Source organism: Aedes aegypti, chromosome 2 (assembly GCF_002204515.2).
Source record: "Aedes aegypti strain LVP_AGWG chromosome 2, AaegL5.0 Primary Assembly, whole genome shotgun sequence".
Lineage (NCBI taxonomy): Eukaryota > Metazoa > Arthropoda > Insecta > Diptera > Culicidae > Aedes > Aedes aegypti.
The window spans coordinates 233,322,957-233,340,745 of record NC_035108.1 but is presented as its reverse complement, the minus strand read 5'-3'; the positions used below and the strand labels follow the sequence as shown (position 1 = coordinate 233,340,745).

The following is a 17,789-nucleotide window of genomic DNA, read 5'->3' as shown; positions in this document are numbered from 1 at the left end:
TTTGTGTCGTGTTATTAAACTATTTATGATACAGTTTCAAGTAGCGTATTGATTGATTTCTCTGATTTTGGGGGTCTACCATTTTACTTAGATTTTTTTTCGAAGACTTTTTCTTGGCCGCAATAGAAATAAAAATACCATCGAACAATAGAGTGTTGGAAACCCAGGCACAGCGGTTATCTACTCAACAACAAAAACGTCCCGGGATTCGCGTGATATTACGAAGAAAAGTGCAACACGGGTTTTTCTTCTATCGTCTATTCAGGCCAACAGACTAGTACGGACTAATAATCATAACAAAACATACATTACATGGTCAATTACACATACATTAGCAATTATGCTTCGTCGGCTAATACACACTCACTCTCTATTGATCTTTCATATAGGGGATTGTCAACACTGCTCTCAAATACACCTTACCAGGGGGCTGACACTACATTACTCCAACATATAGCACCATCTGTGATCTTCCACCAAGTCAAGGAGACTTTGACGAGGTGAAGCTCTTAGGGAAGACTGAGCGCTCGTTGAACATCAAGAGGTCCGTATTGAAATTGAACCAACACACATTTCGTGATTTCCAAACAAGTTGAGCACAAACATTGCATAGACATATCAAAACCATATAGTTAGTTTAGGCTGGAGGGATTCGACTATAAAATTGTAGTGATCTTCGCTACACGATACCGAATCCAATAGCGATCGATAAATGTCGGTTCCACACACTCATACAATGTTCAGCCGATGGGCTCCGAAAGAAATTGAAATAAAAGAGATGATCAGTCGATTCTGATACTTCGAACTAAACAGCTCACAAGGGAAGGTCACGATGGTGTTACACGGGGTTTTCAACCGGACTATTTTTGTTAGATTCTACATGTCGAAATATGAAAAACCCCAAAGCCTTTCGGGTGATGGACCAGTGGTGTAGCCAGGAGGGGCTCTGAAAGGGGCAATTTTATACGTTTATTATATTATTAAGCAAATTGGAAATTTGACAAAAATATTTTTTCAGTGTCTATTGTGATGGTAGATTACAGAATTGACATTAATGTATGTTTAAAATGTATTTTCCATGCCATTGGAGTAACTAACATGGAATATGGACACCAAAACTTATTTGGTTTTATTAGAATAGTATACCAATACTAAACCCATCCCAATTGCGCCTATGGCATGGAAAATACATTTTAAACATACATTAATGTCAATTCTATTCTCTACCATCACAAAAGATATTAAAACAATATTTTTGTCAAATTTCCAATTAGCTTAATAATATAATATACGTATAAAATTGCCCCTTTCAGAGCCCCTCCTGGCTACACCACTGGTCCATCACCCGAAAGGCTTTGGGGTTTTTCATATTTCGACATGTAGAATCTAACAAAAATAGTCCGGTTGAAAACCCCGTGTAACACCATCGTGACCTTCCCTTGTCAGTTTCATCTCTTTTGAATCTACATCACATTATCTCGGCCCAATAATATCTATAGTTTATTAAAAGTATTAAAACACGAAATCGCGTATATAAAAGTGACGACGAGGCGGATTATCAACTTACCAATCGCGTGCAACAGTAACGGTTAATCTGCGATATTATTTTTCGGCTGTTTAAACCATCCCAGCAGTGTTGGTTGAGGATAAGTTATCCATTTAGTCAAACCTATATTGTGACCATAATCTTTTGTTGCTCGACGGATTTGTAGACACACCCTCAAGATTTATTCACATTTTATCTCTTTGCAAGTTAATTGCCACAATCTAAATGTTCGCTAAAGTATAAAAACCGTAAGTATTTATTCAGTTTTTTGTTTAGTGCAACACAAGCGTTCAATTATGAAGCTGTTCATCTGCACCATTTTGTTTTGATACTATACAGCGGATGTATTCAGTAATACAATTAAAGCTGAACTTCTTTTCACATCTCACGGACACATGTGTTAATAGGGTGACCCAATCATAGAACTAAATCCATTTCAACGAAAGTTAATTGTGCATTGGTGATTCCTTTTTTTTGCCTTTTGTTAACTGATTTGCCATTTTATTTTTCTTCAGGAGACTAACATGCTAGTTATCGTTTTATTTTTGCAGATTTTCAAATATATTAATTATTTGAAAACTGATGTGTGATGTTACTGTTTGGTAACGGCTCATGTATTTAAATCGTAATGTTCTTGGTTACATTAATCGTAACAAATATCTCTCTGCCTCATTGAAATAGTTTTGAGTAGGCTAAATTGTTAATTATCAATAACAAGTTCATCCCAATTACCAACTTATTATTTTAATTAGTTCAATTTGTGTTAATTTTTAATGCAAAGGTAAATTTCAATTAACAATTCCAATTATTATGAGCATTAATAGCACACCCGGTTTACAGCAGACAATGTATGGAAGGAATTTAAAAATCAAAGTTTTATGTTATAGCATGAATTATGCACGAACATTATTGTACGATTTTATGTTTATTATCAAACATTATGGAAAACAAATTTTAAGTTTAATAAAATTAATGTATGCTAAATTTGAGAATATATCTTTGACGTTGAATGAGTTTCAAGCATTAAATTATATTAAAACGACCACGAATCTCGTAATGTTTACACTTACACCTTTCAGTCAATCTGTAGTACAAACAAAATTGAAATGTGGCCAATTGGTTGAGAAATCACTAGTGAATGATTGGTTTAGGCATAAAATATGTTTATGGTGGAACAATACAGGGACGTTATATCGACCAAAGAAATATACAAACAAGAATTCCTACATTGTTAGATCACATATAGAATTTACGCTGAAGTTAACATCCTTTTACGATGTTGTAACGTCAAAGGACAGAAACACAAACAAGGATTACAAATACGACCAAAGGAACAAGGGGTTTGCTGTTGCAAACAATGCAACTAATTTACAGAGTATCAAAATGTTTTTTATCATTCGTGATGTTATTTCAACAAATGTGTTGATGGAAAATAAAGTTATTTGTTTGTTTAATGTTAAAAAAATATTTGAAAATTGTGATTACTGCCATTTATTTTTGATTATATCCAAATCCAAAAATAAAATACGGCCGATAGTTTTGGTGAGACAATTAAATAATAAGGACTTTTTGTTGGTCACAATTTTGGGCGAAAAGTCACTACATATTTTACTTAGTATTTTGGTAGGCATTATTTGCAAGAATATGAGACAAAATTCAAGAATAAATGTTTTAATAAATGAGGCCAGTAGTGTTGCTGTGAATAAGTTAGACAACGATTTCGGTCAAGTGCTAAAACAATTGTTTTACTGGGGGATTTATAAATGTAGACCTTTATATGTACCAATAGAGTTAGTAAATACTAACACATATGTTTGTAGTTTTGGTAGTAATACGTTTAGATCAAAAAAAGGAGAGCAAGAGCCTCATTGTAATGAAAAGTCATTTAGCGAGAAGATACACGTACACTCCCGTGCATAAGTTTGGGTTCACCCCCTAAAAAACATGCAAAAGTGTTCAGTCTATATCTCTGTGATTACATGTCCAATTGAAACTCTCTAAGCCGCGTTCGAAAGACAAGAGTTATTCTTACTTCGTATGTATTTTTCCAAAAATATTCTTTGAACTTAGTATACTAAATTTTAACTTAAAGTTGTGACATTTTTAAAAAACACACTGAAAAATCATAGCTAATTTCCTCAGCATTGGATCGACCAAAATCTTAAAACAAGGTGTCATTAGAATCGTAATCTTATATTCTTTGAAGAGCACTCATGAATTTTTTGCGGAAAAATCTGAAAAGTATTCAAAATCAATAAAACAGTCAGTCAAGTCATCGTGCAAAAGTTTGGGTTCACCCCTCAGTATGGTGTATCGTGCAAAAGTTTGGGTTCACCTGAACTTACTTAAATCTGTGAAATCTCAAACCAATCATGTGCGCGCCATTATTTGCGCTCAAAAAAGCTTTTAACTATTAAAATTGGTTGAAAAATGGCAGAGATATTGACAAAAATGATGTGCGTGCGGCTCAGGTGAACCCATACTTTTGCACGATTTGCATCATACTGAGGGGTGAACCCAAACTTTTGCACGATGACTTGACTGACTGTTTTATTGATTTTGAATACTTTCCAGATTTTTCCGCCAAAATTTCGTGGGGTCTCTTCAAAGGATATAAGATTACGATTCTTATGACACTTTGATTTAAAATTTTGGTCGACCCAATGCTGAGGAAATTAGATATGATTTTTCAGTGTGTTTTTTGAAAAATGTAACAACTTTAAGTAAAAATTTAGTATACAAAATTCAAAAAACGTTTTTGGAAAAATACATACGAAGTAAGAATAACTCTTTGCTTTTCGAATGCGGCTTAAAGAGTTTCAATTGGACGTGTAATCACAGAGATATGGACAGAACACTTTTGTATGTTTTTGAGGGGGTGAACCCAAACTTATGCACGGGAGTGTATGTGCATATTTAAAACAATTAAACGTCTATCCAGATTTTACCATAGAACTTGAATGGTTTGAGTTTATACATGAGTTTGTATTGGAAAAAAGTTCTTTGAAACCGAAAGATGTCGGTGTAGCAGAAACTTTACAAGATAATAAAACTAATGGACAGTTAAATAAAACGCCGATTTTGATGGCGAGTCCAGATAACGCTAGAATGACTGAAAGTTTAATGATAGCATATATCATAGTTTTGTGGTTGAGAAGAAATCTCAAGTTTGAAATATTCTTGAGTTGCCACCTGAGAGAACTGTACGGTTCAAAACATTGTTTCAAATTGAGTGTTTCAAACATAAGCAGAATAATCACTGAGGTTGAAAGAAAAACTTTCGTTTTCCACTATCGGGTGATTGAGTATATAATCAAATGGTTACAAATACTTTCGCATTTTAATGCATCGATCTTAATTTATACAATGTATTCCAATTGTGTTTTACAGATGAGCCATTTGAGAATAAGCGCAAAGGAGCAGGCCGACAAGGTACGAATGCGGCAAAGATATTGTGGTTCATCTGAGGCCTTCCGTCACGTCCAAATTAGTGATCCTTTATATGAGAGATTAGCGGAAGTAAAATGGAATGATTTGGCAACAGACCGGCAGTGCTGAGTTTGCTCGGCGTCGAGAATAATATTGTAACACGAACATGACTTTCTAATAGCTAAAAAGTGTATTTTGTTTCGTTATAGACCTTTGAGCTACAATGCCAAACTAATAAACGGCAGAAAAAATCACTAACTAAATATTGCATTGACAAACATTCAAAAAATGGAAAATATTTCATATTTTTTGCTCTATGCAAAACAAATTTCACCGAAATAATTTCAAGCGGATTACATTACTTCTCAAGAAAAGTTCAAAACAAACATAACGCATGTTCGTTTGGCTCACGCTTTGACAGCTCTCGCTGCTCGATTGGCTCACACTTTGACAGAAATGTCAGCTTCCGCGTATCTCTCTTATAAAGGATCACTAGTCCAAATGCATTAGAAGATTGAGACTATGCGAAACCAAGGAAATCTCAAATAAGAATTCGATCGTAGTAAATGTACAAGCAGAACAAACTCCGAGAAATGAAATATTTCGCTGTGATTATTGTCACCATGTACTGAGAGATTTAACCAACTTATTGTTTGTTCAATTTATAGTTTCCATTGTTGAGTGTTCGTTTATACAAAGTATTATGTATTATTTATTTGACAAATGTCAAGTTCTGATAATTATATTCTTAATTTTTAAAGGGGGAAGAACTGTAGTGATCTTCGCTACACGATACCGAATCCAATAGCGATCGATAAATGTCGGTTCCACACACTCATACAATGTTCAGCCGATGGGCTCCGAAAGAAATTGAAATAAAAGAGATGATCAGTCGATTCTGATACTTCGAACTAAACAGCTCAGTTTCATCTCTTTTGAATCTACATCACATTATCTCGGCCCAATAATATCTATAGTTTATTAAAAGTATTAAAACACGAAATCGCGTATATAAAAAAAAATAACACAAAAAGATTGTACAATTATTGTCGCTTACAGAATCTTGGGAATAATGCTAACCGACATAACATTGTTGGATCAGACGGTGGGGTAAATAAACGGTACACGCGATCTTTTTAGTAGCGCCGGTATGGAGAACTGTTTGATGGTCCGAATTAGAACAGGGTCCGAATTGGACCAGGTTCCAATATGATTATATCCGCAAAGCTGATGAAAAATCTTGAGCTGGCCCGCAGTACAACCCGAGCTGAGCACCACTGCGCTTATTGATGCCTCCCAAAACAGTGCACAGAAAAGAGTACTGAGTAGCACTTCTCAGAACTGTTTCTTATGTTTACTTTTCTTGAGCGGAACAACATATCTAGCTTTATGGCGATTATCTTGTTGATGAAAACCCAAATCGCAGAAAATTTTCCTTTTCAGTAGCAAACTGGGCTTTAGGATACGCATGTTACCCCGTATTCCCTTACAACTCGATTTTGGCGACAGAGACACGGAACGACTCCTCAGAAAATGAAAACACGCGCAGTGCGGTGCGTGAAGTGACAGTAGTGACAGATCAGCAGCAACATCAGTTTGTCAGTCGGTTCGGAACTGGAGAGCAGCAAACACTCGCACTCGAAAATCGTTTCCTCACACCACTTTTGCTTCTCGACTGTAAAGAAGGTGCTTCTTTTTTGCTGCTGCGAGCACAAAGAGAGCCAAGTTTCAGCTCAGCCTAAGTCGGTGTTGGTTAGCTTTTAGTTTTTCATTCTGTTCACACATTGTTTTTTAATGTCCTCTTCGCTGAAGTGAGGAAAATTAGTAGAGGTCCTGCTATATATTTGTTTTTAAATATTTTTCCTACAAATTTCAAATATCGGATTAAGTGCTTTTATAAAGTTAAGGTGAAACCCGAGTCGGCAAAATACCCGTCATTTTTTATTGCTTTGAAGAGTGCTCCGCAAAAGAAGTGAAAAATTAGCTTTGCCAGCAAGTGAAATTATTGTGCGGAAGAAATCGGAAATAAGTTCCAAGTCAGCTGCTCAAGGTCCTGCGTTTAGAAGCCGTGTGGAAGATGGCCAACCTGAAGCAGATTCCGCTGACATGTTCCGGCCATACCCGACCGGTGGTGCATTTGGATTTCAGCGATTTGACCGACTGCGGATACTTTCTGATATCGGCCTGCAAAGGTATGTGTTATAATCAATGATCATTGAATGGGTGGCCAAATTGGAAATTATTGTGTGTGGATTTTTCCTTCTCCTCTCCTCGTGTTTTCATGCTTCGGAAAAGACACTTTTCCCCCTGCATTACTTTCATCCATATCCATACAAGTCGGAGGAAGAGAAGTTGTATGGATAGAGGGTAGGAAGAAAGTGTTCACTGAGCGAATCGTCCAAAGAGGACCTTTTTTAATGGTTCACATGTAGGTAAATAGCATTGACAATTTTTGAGCCTTTTGTCCTTGACACTACTTCAGAATCTTCGTGTCTCGAAAACATACGCAAAATATTTACGAATGAATGAATGGTTTCAGTATATAGAGAGAGGTACTACGCAATACACTATGGGCCGGAGTGGAAAAAATGAAAGCAAGAAATTAGGAAATGTATTAATCACAGCTGGTTGGCATCTCTCAATGATAGGGGTTTGTTCACAAATTTCATAACGCTAAAAATGGCCATTTTCGACACCCACTCACCCCCTCGTAACGCTTTTTGTATGAATATTTTACAAATTTTGTATAAGCCGTAACAGCACGAGGACACCCACCCACCCCCTTAAGCGTTATGAAATTTGTGAATGGGCCCTAGAGCGTCAGAGAATATACCTAAAACCTAGGTATCTGCCAAAGGTCTGACCAGAAATCAAGGTTTGCAATAAGCATTGTTGTCCCAAATTGTTTAAGAGTACAAATAGTGAATTGTCTTTCCAGTGGCTTGCCCACGGAGGTTAGAATTTAAGGTTGAAATCCAAAGCAAGAAAAGTTCTTGTCTCGTGTCAACTGTATTTTGAAGAGTTTTTTTTCTGACGGCAACAAGGCTATCATCATGTTTGCTGTGCCGCTGTTGACGTATAGTTTCTGGTGGTAAAGTTGGCAAAACTGACTTGGAGGTAGATAGAACGCGCAGTGCGAGTGCGTTCGTCAAGCACTGCCACCCAAAATCGTCCATTGAGAGAGTCACCCTGCCACGTGCAGCAGGAGGAACAGGCGTCGCCGATATCTAGGCACTATGTGTCTTCCAGATCCAGCATCTGCGGGCATATTTCGAAGAAATGCGAAGCTGCCCAAAATTTCAGCGCCCTGCATCTGGCGCAGGAGGTCCAGCTGAACTGCGACTTCAAAACCATCGATGATCGAAACGTGGAAGCATAGTGGCGTCAAAGACATGTCTGGCGCGGGTGACCTCTTCTCGGAAACAGAAGCTTTCATGGTAGCCACATAGGACCGAAGAACTATCGGCATAGCACGAAGACGTGAAAAACCGTTGTAGGAAGTGCAATTCAGCAGAGGAGACTATCGAGCATGTCGTTGCAAGCTGTTCAGTACTAGCTGGATCAGCCTACCTCGATCATCACAAAGAAGTTGCCAAGATTGTGCACCAACAACTTGCTCTTAATCTAGGTGAACCGATACCTGCCTAACCCGGCCCTTGAAAATAGTTGCATAAAGCTGTAATGGGATTGTGAGGTCATAGCGGGCATCATCATCCGTGCCAACTGCCCCGACATGATGAGAATCCTGGAAACATTTGGACGTGACCCTTGAAAGAATTATGATGAGAATTCCTGAAGAATTTTGGGATGGGAACAGAGGCGTCGCGTCCACATGTGCAACATGTGCACAGCACAGGTGGCAACTTGTTCATCCTAACCACCTACAATATGTACTACTTTTGAAGTACAATTCAATAATTCTCTTAATAATATTAAATTGAGCTCATTTTGTTATTGCAATTTTAGAGATAACTTTCCGTTCTACTGTTGAACCAAAAGCTACCGCAGCTGTCACATTACTGTTTTCACAAAGCATCATCGATCGGTTGCGACGATACCTTGGAAACCAGACTGATGATTGTTGTTTTCGGCTGTTTTTCAAAGCTTTGGACTCTACTAGCATACTTTGATTAGATGGTTTCGTTCAATGATACAATGATTCTGAAGGCTGCGGTAGAACTTTGACAGCTGCGGTTGAACTTGGCGGCTACCGCAGAACGGAAAATTTTCAAAAGAACCGTATTATGTATCCGGTAGAAATCAAGACCAACATTTATTTATAATTATTGTTTTCTCGGGCCCCGTGCGTCGCAGCTAATATGTGAATAGTGCGCTGTGTTCATAAAAATCGTAAGAATGCAGCGCCACACTAAAAAACTGATTTCAAAATCGCGCGAGTTGAGGCGCGTCGCGAGTCTCACTGGCGCGATCCGGTTTGGTGGCGGTGCGACAATAATATCTCTATTATTGATAGCTTGTAACGCAATTTTCATCTGACAAAATATCTGTTGGTAAATTTTTGCTATGCAAATTAAATGCAAAAGCTGCTTGATGCGATGCGCGATTTGTGACCACATTTTCTCTACGCGCTCAGCATGCTGCATGCTACGCAACATTTTGTTCCACGCTACAGTTCGCTGCTGTGACGATGCAACCCAACACGTGCACTCTAATCGGGAAACGCGCTGCCTTGTATCGTACACGCAATTCTGTATATGTGGTAGAAAGCTTTTTGAGCTACAAATGCGAGTGTGTAAGTTGCCAAAGCGTCAACTCTGGCCGGTGCACAGTTTTGCTACATTACCAATTCGATCGGTGCTAGCGTGCGAATGGGAGAGAGAAGAGAAAAATCAGTTTAATGGAGAGATCTATTTTGCTTGCTCTCTTTTGACCTTGGCGCCTTCAGCATCACCATGCTTGTGGTGTGAAGTCAGGTGAATTTTTCGGGCGGCTGACGGTAGGAACTTCCTACTAGGAAGTTTCTTCTCGTTTGACACTCGCGCTGCTGTTTTTTTTTTTTTAACTAAACTGCACTCAGAAATAAAAATAGTCACAGAATTACTAAAGTTTATGCATTAATGACTATTTTCTATCTGCCTCTCTCTCATTCTGCTGTGAATTTTTACACTAACTGTCAATTCGACTGGGTTGAGACTTAGCGATGCTTCAACCCAGGCGAATTGACAAATAGGCATAAAATTCCCTGTAGGATGAAAGAGAGGCAGATAGAAAATAGTCATAAATTACTAAAATTTAGTCATTCTGTGACTACCCGTGTTTCTGAATGTGGTTAAACATCTCGCTTTTCACATACAGTGCGGGGGTACTTGCAATGGTCAGTTAGATGAAAAACAGAAAATAAACTCAAGAGGGGTGTATTTTAAAAGCGAGCATTGTTCAAAAGGTGTGCACTACACGATGCTACCGATCTTGAATTAATTATATGTAAATATATGTAAGCTATGATTGTAGTATTGCAATATTTACTAGAATCCAGTGTTTTACAAATCGTCAATGATGACCCACATAATTATAATATTCAATTTTACAATTTGCCATAATGATGACTGATCATTAAAATTGAGAAAGTGTTGGTTGAGTTGATAAATCAAACAAAACAACCCGATTAGCACATAAAATCTTAAATATTTTGAATCAACTGAGAGATCGGAATAAAATTCTATTTGAAAACGAAGGTTAGTAGCCAGTGGTTACACATTTTTATTAACTTTAAAAACATGGTTTCAATCCAATAATGCAAAAATAATATGACACTAAATTTGAAGTGCACACGTTGATAATTAGACCACGCGACGCCTCTGGATGGGAATCCTAGAAGGATTCTGATGATAATTCTGAAAGGATTCTACTCTAAACATGTGCCTTGACTTTTGCAAGCAAATGCATGCCGAAAAAATTACATGTGATTGCTTTGAATTTTAATTTACAGACAAACAAGCTAAACAAACACGTGTAATTTTTTAGGTAAATTTAATTTTGAGTGTATTTATTTATTTATTTCTTCTCCAACTAGCGACATGACTGTTGCTAACCAAGGCTAAAGCAGCACTGTTGATTTCGATCAAAGCGGTAGGTAGCCGGGTCCTATTATTGGCACTTTTTTCTCAAACTAATGTAAATGAAACAATCAATATTCATTATTTATCAGGATCATGTAATGCTTTACGTTCTTTATTGGAGATCATTCAATGGACCATACAGCCAATATTTTACAGGACGCTTTCCTGATATTCTTCCTATCCACATCCAACCTCGCACATTGAACATCGGCTCCCAAAATTGTCTGCGTCACAGCCATATTCGAATGTTGTATGCAGTATTCCTTCTAGAAAGAAAACTTTTCATTGTTCATAACGATCCTTTAATCAAACCAAAAAATACTTACCTTGAGAGATGTGTTTAATATTATTGCCCATTTACAAATAGTTACAGGAAAGAGAAATATTTATTTTACAAAAACAAACGCCACCGCACAGCCAATTGGAAAATGGCGCTGCTGCTCTTCAAAGCAGCATGAGTATTATGTACCCATCGTTAGTTATCGACTAGAAACTTCATTGAGAGGATTAAGTACCCTTTTTATGACATTTAAAAAATACCCTTTTTCTGACAACTCAGTACTGGTCATAAAAATGGGTACATGGAACCCATTAAATGGGTACTTCTGAGTTAGCGTGATATGCGTCGTATTGATGCAATGTGATATATAAGAGGTGAGGAGAAAGTCGGTGTTTGATTGTATTAGTGCACTATAAATTCAAAACAAATATTGAGGGGAAGATGGTGACGTCATACGGTTTCATTGAAATTCTGTGAGTGGATACAAAACGCTCCATATAGTGGAACAAGCCAAAATTAGACCGGAAAAAAAATCTAGAGCTAACACCTAGACGAAAAAGTCGTATAAGTAAAGTCCATGAAAAACGTTTCTTGGCAATAAATTTGTGAATTCAAGCACTTCTCCCACTTTTCGCAGTCATATTGGATTTCAGCTTTACTTTCATAATGCATCCATGTATCAAGCTAAATTTTCGTAAAATTCATTCCATTCATTCGCATCCATTAACTGCCAGTATTTCACTGTATCTTTCATGGTTCTATCTATGAATCTGCGTTGAAGATTCCTTCCTAAAATAAAATAAAAGTTAGGACTAAATTAAATGAATCACCTGCAGTGCCATCTTCCCGTGCTGATTTTTTTCTTGTTTTTGTTTGAGTAACAACACACAAAACAACCTTGGTAACGAAAGGGTTGCTAGCAACGAAGCCCCAGAAACGTTCGATAACAAACTGTATGACGTCACACATAGTCACATTGTAGTGGGTTGCTGTGTTAAAATACAAGCGCTGGACTAATATTGACAATTCGAGTGACAATTAGAAGTTCGGCAGTCAAAACTTCGGCGAAGTTCGGCGTCGGCATTCTAATTTGGTGCTTCGCCGACGCATAAGGATTGCCTTTGTCGGCGTAGCACTTCGGTAGAATGCCGACGCCGAACTTCGGCGAACTTTCGGTGATATTTCATTTCTCTTATGAACTTCGGTCTAAAGTTAATCTGAATGCACAATACATACAAACAATTGTGTGTTATACAGAATCATCTCCTCACCTCTATTACAGCACATTGGTATGGATGTGCTGCTTGTTGCAAAGTTTTAAACCATTCGGTCGAGAAAAACCCCCCATGATAAAGTAAATCTTGGAAGTGCCCAAGTAGCTCTGCACCCTATATGGCATAATCGGAAGAAAACTCGGAGTTTAGTATTGCAATTTTAGAGATAACTTTCCGTTCTACGGTTGAACAGGAAGCTACCGCAACAGTCACATTACTGATTTTCACAAAGCATCATCGATCGGCTGCGATGATACCTTAGAAACCAGACTGATGATTGTTGTTTTCGGCTGTTTTTCAAAGCTTTGGACTCTACTAGCATACTTTGATTAGATGGTTGCGTTCAATGATACAATGATTCTCAAGGCTGCGGTATAACTTTGACAGCTACGGTAGAACTTGGCGGCTACCGCAGTACGGAAAATTTTCAAAAGAACCGTAATATGTCACTGTCGAGCCACGTTTCGGTTAACGCGATGACATCATAATCGCAAATATTGAGCGCGCTAGACGAAGATCGGTAGTCTTGGTTCTCAGCCCACGGACATTCTGCAAGAATATTGTAACAGGGTGGCCACCGAACCGGGAAAAACGGAAAAAGACGGGAATTTGAATCCACCGGGAATTTGAGATGGTTACCGGAAAAATTGTCTTGAGGTTAAATTTTCAAGCTCAAAATCTACAAACCACCATAAGTTGTGTTATGTTTGATTATATTTTGATTGACCATCTATGGTTTTTGGAAAACAACTTTCCTTCGAATATGTTCATTGATAACATCAATGATTTATTTGGGGGAGGGACGTTTCGCATAAGGACGATTCGCATAAATTTATGGGTGGACGTTTGGCATAAAGAGATTTATATGCCTTCTTTAAAATGCTAAACGTCCATTATGCCAAACGTCCTTATACGAAACGGGTCACCCCCGATTCAGTTTTCTCTTCGCTACATTTAATACTTCTTAAAAATATATTTTCTTTTCTCAATGATTAGCAATGTTTCGAAATATTTGTTTTACATTTTTTAAACTTTTATTTAAATTTTTAACTCGAACTTTTGAATCTAAGTTGAATACCATAAGGACGCCATTCTCCGCTCATTGAATTATTTTGAAAAGGAACTTAACGAATTTACGCAATAGAAGTTATTACCATGTAGTAGCATATCAAAATGTGAGTGAGTTCTATTAGCGTGACATTCATATAATTTTGATATATTGTCGTAATGATAACAACCAGCTAATTAAACTAAATTAATTTTAACTAGTAATTTATATAAAGCCTCATCCTTAGGATAAGCGGTGAATGACCTCCCTTTATCATTGTCATACATATAAACCGATTTTTGTCAGAATTTAACATGTTGAAATTTTGTTAAATGAGCGGCGAATGGCGTCCTTATGGTAGTTTTTCACAGAAAGTTTCAGCACTCAAATATATTGGAATGAAAGTTTTCTTCAATCAATGAATATTTATACCACAATAAATACGGACATTCTTGAAAACTATTCTTTAGTTTAAAGAGCTTCTAATATGTCATATGCTATTCGAATACGAATAAAATAAAACAGTTAGAGATGTGTAATGGTTATCGTAAGATATTTCATTTTTATTTAGTTTAGTTTTGCAAAGAAATATTCACAGATTTTTAAGTCGTAAGCAATACTGGTGGAAAAGTCAATACTAAACAATCCACTGGAGCTAAACCAACATGCAAACTTTGATTGTTTGAAATATTTTGTAAGCTCATGTGTGAACTATTGAGCTCATTTTTGAAATCATACATCATTGCATGCATAGTTTCTTCAATCGTAAAACCGTTTATTCTTGTAAAATCTTCTTATTTGAAAGAAAATCTCCTACAATTAGGCGCATTATGCTGACTTCCAAAATTTGAATTTGCAATAAATTGGTCAAACACACCATTTGTAAGAATATTGGCGTCATTTTTTGATTAAGTGGATCCAATTTTTGAAGATATTGAATTTTTCCATTCCTCAACCTGTTTCGTTACATGATGATCATTTTCGCAAACTGTAATTTTCAATTTTGTGCTAACTTTATTCATGCTACCTTTATGAAAGATTCAATATTATTCATACAAACTCAATTAATTCAAATTGCTCCCTGTCCTTTGGTTCAGAAAGGGGTATGGGCGCGTTCTGCCAACTCGGTCGAGGCAGATTTCTTGTGTGAACAAGTTACAACATGGACGTTCTAAAGTGCCAGAATGAAGTGTTGTGCTTGTGGGGAGCACTTGAAGATGGGATGGAAGGTCATTACTTCGCGTTCGTGCTTTACTCCTGCTTATCTTAAAAGTTACATACAATAACCGACCTTAAGTTTAACTATCGAAATTAACAGTTACAAATACAATAATCGTCCTGAGTTCACTAACATGTCGTCGCGTTAATTTTATCATAATGATCTTTTATCTACATCCGTCGAACCATTCTGAATGGCCGTTGTGAGAATATCACCAAGAACTTCTCACATGCATTAAAGCTGAATTGTCCTACATTGAAACATTGAGGTTTTCGCTTTTTTGGATTCATTTTTTGTTGTTTGTCCTCAGTATTGTTGAGATGTCCTGAATGCCGCACATGGCGTACAGTGATCATTGCCATGGAGTTTCTCGTAAGCTGCATGGGGATTGTTATCATGGGAATCCAAAGAGCGAATTTTCTATGATTTCATTGTAGGCCAATGCAGCAATAAAGCATGTAACAATCACTAACATTTATTCTCTCTTTATCCTTGTTTTCATATCTAACCCGCCATTACAACGAGGAAACATCCATTGGAGAGAAAAGACATGGCAACGTATTGAACGAGAAAAGATAAGTATCATATTTTTGTAAATATTCTTATTACTGATTGCGAGGTGAATCAGATTAACTAAATTTTTAACTAATAACAAACTTGTTCCACAGAGCTATTTACAAAACACCACCCAAAATCCCTCCTTTCCCATATCCTTAGGCAAAACACTTCACTACCGCTATATGTATGACTGATTCATGTTCTTTTGACCTTGCACCATTCATACGTGTATTGGAAGTCAAGAGTAGAAGCAAAACTTAAAGAACCTTCTGGTCAAAGATGTTGCGTTGCCTACTTCCCAAACTCCAAAACCCCCTCGGTGTATTATGGACGGTGTGAGTTTTCAAACTTATGCTGGAGACTTGGCCCCTGACCCCCTTGTACATCAATAAAATAAAATAAAACTCAATTAATTCAAATTGCTGAAAAAAGGATGACAATAACTCAATTTCTAAGGATAATATAACAAAAAGTTGTAAAATAGTGATCAATTTGCCCCTCTTTACGATACCAAGAATAGGAACCCTCATATAAACATAATTGAAAACAGGGAAAATTTTGTAAATTAGACCGGGAAAAAAGCGGGGATTTGAAAATGCAAATTTGGTGGCCACCCTGTTGTAAGAGGATTTGGCCCAATAGGGTGGGAGGTGTTGTACTTTGATGTGGAAGACTGTTTGACTGAAATCGGAAATATATTTTTCTATAGGCAATAGAAACCTTAGCCAGCGCAGTTGCTGGCTAGTGTAGTGTGCTATTCCTATACCTAAAAAACAATGCGCTCTCGGGCTAGGCATTGGATATGTATAGAAAGCGTTGTGTTTGGATGGGCATCTAATTCTTCCGAAAGAGGTGCACTTTGCGAAAAAGGACCACGTGATTATTGAGCTGAAATCGAATTCAGGTTAACTTCTGCGTTCATGAGTCCTCTCATGGCGTAGTGGTTAACGCGCCCCAACTAGAGATCGGGGAGTCGTGAGTTCGATTCTCACTGAGAAGACGTGTAACTTTTTCGCAAATCTTCACATCAATTTGTCCATCTAATCCAATTGCAAATTATATGTAATGTTTAGCTTTTCGGTAGTTGTTAAACTTCCACTCGGCTGGTTGGCCGTAAACCACGATTCATAATTAACCCCTCTACCGGCAGCTTCATTTTTTGCCGCGAAATTCAAATTCAAATCGTCATAACTTTTTTGGTTTTCAATATTTTTGAACCATTTCTTCAGAAGCTTTTAAAAAACTCTTCTAGTTTTAGGATCTGTGTCGATATTGATCATTGGTCATCTGGTTTTGAAGATATTCCAAAATTCCTTGGGGGACCGACCCGTAACTAGAACCCCCCGTTAATTTCTTAGGCTACAGAATTTTAATCGTATTCGGATATTTACTCTTCGGAACAATACATTAATGAGAGTATATTGTGAAAAAATGAAGCAATTTGGTGCAGCCGTCTTTAAGTAATGAGCATTTAGGTTTCTGGAACCACGCTGGCCAAATAAAGATCTTAAAAATTTCAAAAAACATCATATCGTAATTTTCAGATATCTCCAAGAATACTGAACCGATTTGCATTATTTTTTCAGAGTAGCTTCTTATTACCTGGCATTATATAGCCCACATTTTATTTTTTTGATAAATTGATCAAAAATAAAATGGCCGCCAAAGACATTTTGTATGGAAAATGTCGGTCCCCCAAGGAACATCGGAATATCTTTAAAACCATATCACCAATAATTCATATCGACACGGATTCCTAAACTAGAAGAGTTGTTTGAGAGCTTGTCAAAAAATGGTGCAAAAATATTGAAAAACAAAAAAGTTATAACGATTTGAACATTTATTTTGCGGTAAAAAATGAAGCTGCCGGTAGAGGGGTTAAAAACAAGTAAAATATATGTTTATTCTCAAACATGTTTACTTGACTGGATCAAACAATTAAGGTTTTACGTAGTATTTTAAATCAAAGAAATTTTGAGTGTCATCAAAAATTTATTTTTCTACTCAAACATGATTACTTAACTCCTACACATAAATGAAAGCCGCAAAAACATGTCGTACATGTCATAATCTTCAATTATGGTTTACAGACGAAAAACCCCAGTAAATACGTTGTTTGTGTTGTTTTGTGAGTAGAACAATTTTTTAGTGTAATCGGAAACATAGTATTATTTTTTCTACTCAAATACGTTAACATGAGTTTCACAATCAATTTTATATAGAAAAAACTATATGTCATCGCTTTGAATTTTGAGTTACGTGCGAACTGGCTCAAAAATATGGGTTCTCGTAGTACTTATTTTGAGTAAAAGAAAAATTGTGTGTAATCAAAAATGTATTTTTCTGCTCAAACAT

At 36.8% G+C, this 17,789-nt stretch overlaps 1 protein-coding gene and 2 long non-coding RNA genes across 4 annotated transcripts in view; 2 read left to right on the top strand and 1 right to left on the bottom strand.

The window, feature by feature from the left end:
* Positions 1-1,385: 1,385 nt before the first annotated feature.
* On the top strand, positions 1,386-5,238 carry LOC110676467. The gene is made up of 2 exons (XR_002500415.1): positions 1,386-1,635; positions 4,937-5,238. It is a non-coding gene; the product is annotated as an uncharacterized LOC110676467 (long non-coding RNA).
* A 1,325-nt stretch (positions 5,239-6,563) lies between these two features.
* Positions 6,564-17,789, top strand: part of LOC5569119 (serine-threonine kinase receptor-associated protein) — a 68,972-nt gene continuing 57,746 nt past the window's right edge. For both annotated transcript variants that reach the window (XR_002500413.1, XM_001652672.2), the window contains exon 1: positions 6,564-7,167. Coding sequence is in view for 1 of the 2 variants with exons in the window: in XM_001652672.2 (XP_001652722.1) it covers positions 7,053-7,167 (115 nt within the window). In the remaining variant the exon portion in view is untranslated. The remainder of the gene's footprint in view (positions 7,168-17,789) is intronic.
* On the bottom strand, positions 11,137-11,699 carry LOC110676466. Its single transcript, XR_002500414.1, has 2 exons — positions 11,382-11,699; positions 11,137-11,321 (listed from the first exon to the last, which is right to left on the bottom strand). It is a non-coding gene; the product is annotated as an uncharacterized LOC110676466 (long non-coding RNA).